This window comes from Ctenocephalides felis, unplaced genomic scaffold, assembly GCF_003426905.1.
Source record: "Ctenocephalides felis isolate EL2017-DRISC unplaced genomic scaffold, ASM342690v1 CF-g0.4_SCAFFOLD_03573, whole genome shotgun sequence".
NCBI lineage: Eukaryota > Metazoa > Arthropoda > Insecta > Siphonaptera > Pulicidae > Ctenocephalides > Ctenocephalides felis.
In genome coordinates, this window is record NW_020539727.1 from 18,675,578 (window position 1) to 18,679,932 (window position 4,355).

Sequence of the window (4,355 nt, forward strand, 5' to 3'; positions counted from 1 at the left end):
TATTTTTAAAATAAATACATCTTCATTTCACTCTTTTGCTTAAAATTCAAAGAATAATTTTTTTTTCAGAAGTGGAATGGGTCGCAAAATGGTATTTTTAAAGTAATACAAAAAATAAAAACAAATATGAAACATATTCTGTGATATAAAAAATACATTTGTTACCAAAAAGCTCTCTGTCTAACGAATCAGAAGTGGGATGAATCGCGTAATAGCATTTCCAAAATAATTCGAAGAATAAAAACATATTCTGAATCTAAAAAATATATTGGTTATCATAAGTATTAATATCTTACGCCCGATTTGGCTTTCAGCTCTCTGTCTAACGCGCCAGAAGTGGAATGAGTCCCTACCGACTCTCAAAACTGATTCAAATCAGGATTGAAAACTAATAAAAATCTTTACTATTACAAAACGTTTTGCACAAACAATCCTTTATCAAAATAATATTTTTTAAAATCCTTCAAAATTTGCATACTCCATTTCACTAATATTATTTATATTAATTTCTATTGCAGGTTCTAATGACATTTAATATTTGCGATGATCTACATCTTGATTTTTTGCAATACTACGACAGCAGCAGCATTTATGACATCAAAAGGATTTAATTGAAATAAAAATTGGGAAAACACTGTTGCAGGTAAGGGTTTCTTTTTGATTATTGTATTTCTTTGGTTTTTATATTTACTTTTATGAATTAAGACATGTCCGAGTATGGAAAGATAGGAGGACAGAAATTCCATTATCTTTTACAATACCCAAACATCCCTTAATGCTTAATTTTTATTATCCACCTAAAGATTTCATCAAAATCGAACCGAAAATTTTAAAATCTGAATCACAACACTTATATCCTACCCTCTACTAACACTTAAAACATTCAAGAGAAGAATTGTTGGAACACATGGTCATCAATAGACCTTGGTCGATCCAAAAAGTTAATCATCAATCACAGCCCTTATTATATTTAATATATTATTACCTTTCCAAATAATTTGCAAAGACTAGAAAATACTAAAAACACAAAGAAATATAATAATACTTTATTCACGCCCCCCGCGGTTAAAACTTAGTCTAAACTAAAAAAAAAATTAAATATGACTGTATGTACAAATCGCAGTTTTAAGTAGACTCATTGTATGTGAGCTTGTTTTGTCGGTTATAACCTTGACCATGAGTCGTTTTTTATTATTGAACAAGAGCCTCTTGCCCTGTTGTTTTGTTTATCTTGTCACGTCCTACGACGTGCTTTTTGTGATACTTTTTTGTGCCACGACGGCTTTCGAGTTCGCCGACGTTTCGGCACATCATCATCAGTTATTGATTGATAAAAGGAGGATATCGAGCGGGAACTCTGCAGTTCCCGAATATCCTGACAGGTTTATGTTTCGCGCTCCTTTTTTATTTTGACTTCGTCTCCGAGGATGGTTGCAATTTCGCCCTGCATGAAGGCCCATGGAACAGTGCTGTTGGCAAGGGGGCACTTTTCTCCACTTGGACAATAGACCTGGGAAAGGAAATAATTAATATAAAAGTATAAAAGAACTATTTTATGTATATGGACTCGCGGGGTTGATTTTGCTAAAAAAAATTATTGTAAAAATTGCGTGTCATTTCTCCTCCTTACCTCCGATCCCGAGCCCTGTCTCTTAATACTATCCCTGGAGCAAGGGAAGCAGAATTTGTGATGTCCGATCGACGGGCACTGCACAAAATGCGTGTCCTCCAATCGCTCCTGGCAAATCGTGCATTTCAATGTCGGATTTCCCGAGCCGGGCGGCGGGGGTGCTCCGGCGCCCTGCGGAGGGACACCTGTACCCGGTTGGGCGCCCAAAGGGGTGCCTCCGCCTCTTTGCTCCATGGATCCGGCGGAGGAGTCCTGGGGTTGCTGCTGCTGTTTGACTTCCTGGAGGGGCTGGGTTGGCGCTTCCTGTGGAGGCCACTCCTTCGCTGGAGGTCACTGTTGTGGAGGATACGTGGCGGGAGCCGGAGGAGCGGCGACCACTCGAAGAACCTAGATAAAGGATACAAGATTAGTAAAGAATAAAAATAAGGAATGATAATGGGTCTAAGTATTGAACCTTGTGGAATTCCGAATGTAATATTTATAGAATAAAATCCTGTTTGATAAATAAGATCAAAATAAATTTGAACAAGCTTTCTTCCATCTACTATCTTTTCCCCTACCTGAAGAGTTTGGAGAATGTTGCGATCCCCTACTGGCAGACCTCACAGGGGGGCGGAACGCCCTGAGGAGGCCCCGGAGGACTAGGTCCGCCACTGCTTGTAGAACTTCTGGGACTTCCTGGAGGCAAAGCATCAGCCACTGACATTAAAGCCGCCATTGGACTTTGTTGAGGCTGCTGGGACAGCATTTGTTGCTGCTGTTGAGGATTTTGGACACCTGATTGATCAACACCAACTGCAACTGCGCTCGCAGAAACTGATACTGGTACTAGAGGTATTGCTGATGGATAACCTGGAAGAGATAAAGGATTGTTAGATCGGTTAGATGGAAATTCGATTGAATATTTGGCAAATTTGTGCGAAATTACATGAACTACAGTATTGTCTAACATTAAAAGGCCCTAGGAATTACAAATAGGTACTGCTCTTGTACAAGTATAGAAGAGAGTATGGGTGATGGTTAAATTGGAAGAGATAGAGGATTGTTGAATTGGTTGTAACTTTTGAACAGTTGATGGAAAATCGATGAAATATTTGGCAAATTTGTGCAAAATTAAATAATCTATAATATTGTCTCACATCATAATGCCCTACAGTAACTAGGTATACTTTAAAATAGCAATTGAAATAAGATAATTGTATGTGCAAGCTGGAGCTACATTTTTATCTTGCATCGTGTATAAATCATAAACCGTTCGGTTAATTTAAATGAGGTATGAAGCAAATTTGTTCCAAATTGAATAAGCAACAACTTTTGCTAACAACAAAAGCCTCTACAGCAACTCGGTATACTTTAAAATCAACATCAAATATTGCTACAGAATTCTGTACTTGTTTCATAAGAATCTAAAACTTCAAACCGTTTCAAACAATTCTAATAAAAACAATTGAATACTTTAATACTTTAATAATTAATTTATATTTTTATTTTTATTTTTTTTTAAATTTTTTCTATTTTTCTCAAACCTTTAATCAAGACGTCCGCGGTTCGTATCCCTGCATTAGTGTCAGGGCTAGTGGACTTGACTTTCTCATTCGTCTTATATTGAATATCGTACGGGGTGCAACTTCGCCAATTTTGTTGTTGCTGTTGCTGTTGTTGTTGTTGCTGTTGTTGCTGTTGAGAATTGTTGGTGTTGCTGGTGCCATTGCTGGTCGATCGGAGGGTCAGCAACTCTATACGCGGGGAAAAATCATATTTAGATAAAAGATATAGACGCGAATTGAAGGAAAATGAGTATAATTTAAGATAAAATATAAGAAACGACTTCGGAGAAAAATACATATTATAAATATAATTTTATATATATATATATATATATATATATACATTTATAATTATTATGTAACTTTCCTCCACGATCCGACTATATATTATTTATTCAGGAATAACAAATCTGTCCTTGTTTCGCGAATAAATAAATTAAACATTGTCGATTTGTGCTAATTTTTAAAATATACACCTGTCTATCAGAATAGCAAATAATAATGTAATGCGAAGAGCCTTGTATTAAATTTTGGAAAATTTATGGGTCACTAAAGAAGAAATGGATATCTGTATAATTAAATTAGGACAAAAAGTAAATGCACATGTATTCTAAACTAAACTCATAACATAAATATTTTTGCTCATTAGTATAATTTTATTAGTAATATTTTTTTAATATACCGTAATTAATTATCTTGATTAACGGACGAATTGCATTTTAATTTAAAATTAAAATTACTAAGCTTTTTATAGTTTAATAATATATTAAAAATATATGCTTTTTAGTCGTATTGTTTGAGACTTGTTAATTTTATAAACAATTATCAATTGTTAAGATTTTCGACCTACTTTACTTTTTTCCCTAGTTTTTCCAAAAACTATGCCAATGTTAGATTTTGTTTCAGTTAGGTTTACAATTGCCAACCAATTTACGTTTTCATATAATTTGCAACATTTTCAGACGATCTAAAACATTTTGAGAGTATGTAAAACATTTTTACATTATCTAGAACATTTTCAGATTATCCATAACATTTTTAAACCATTCAGAACTTTTTTTTAGGCTATCTAGAATATTTTAAGATGATTTAGACTATTTTCGGTATATTCAGAGCATTTCCAGATTCCAGACCATCTCGAACATTTTCAGAGACTATTTTAAGGTGATTTAGACTAT

At 34.4% G+C, this 4,355-nt stretch overlaps 1 protein-coding gene across 1 annotated transcript; it reads right to left on the reverse strand.

Moving 5' to 3' along the window:
• Positions 1 to 865: 865 nt before the first annotated feature.
• LOC113389111 (interferon regulatory factor 2-binding protein 1-like) lies at positions 866 to 3,362 on the reverse strand. Its single transcript, XM_026626168.1, has 5 exons — positions 3,157 to 3,362; positions 2,191 to 2,482; positions 1,940 to 2,017; positions 1,631 to 1,806; positions 866 to 1,510 (listed from the first exon to the last, which is right to left on the reverse strand). Exons 2-5 carry the CDS (start codon positions 2,321 to 2,323, stop codon positions 1,385 to 1,387), a joined length of 513 nt encoding a protein of 170 aa, XP_026481953.1. The 5' UTR covers positions 2,324 to 2,482; positions 3,157 to 3,362; the 3' UTR covers positions 866 to 1,384.
• Between the last annotated feature and the right edge of the window lie 993 nt (positions 3,363 to 4,355).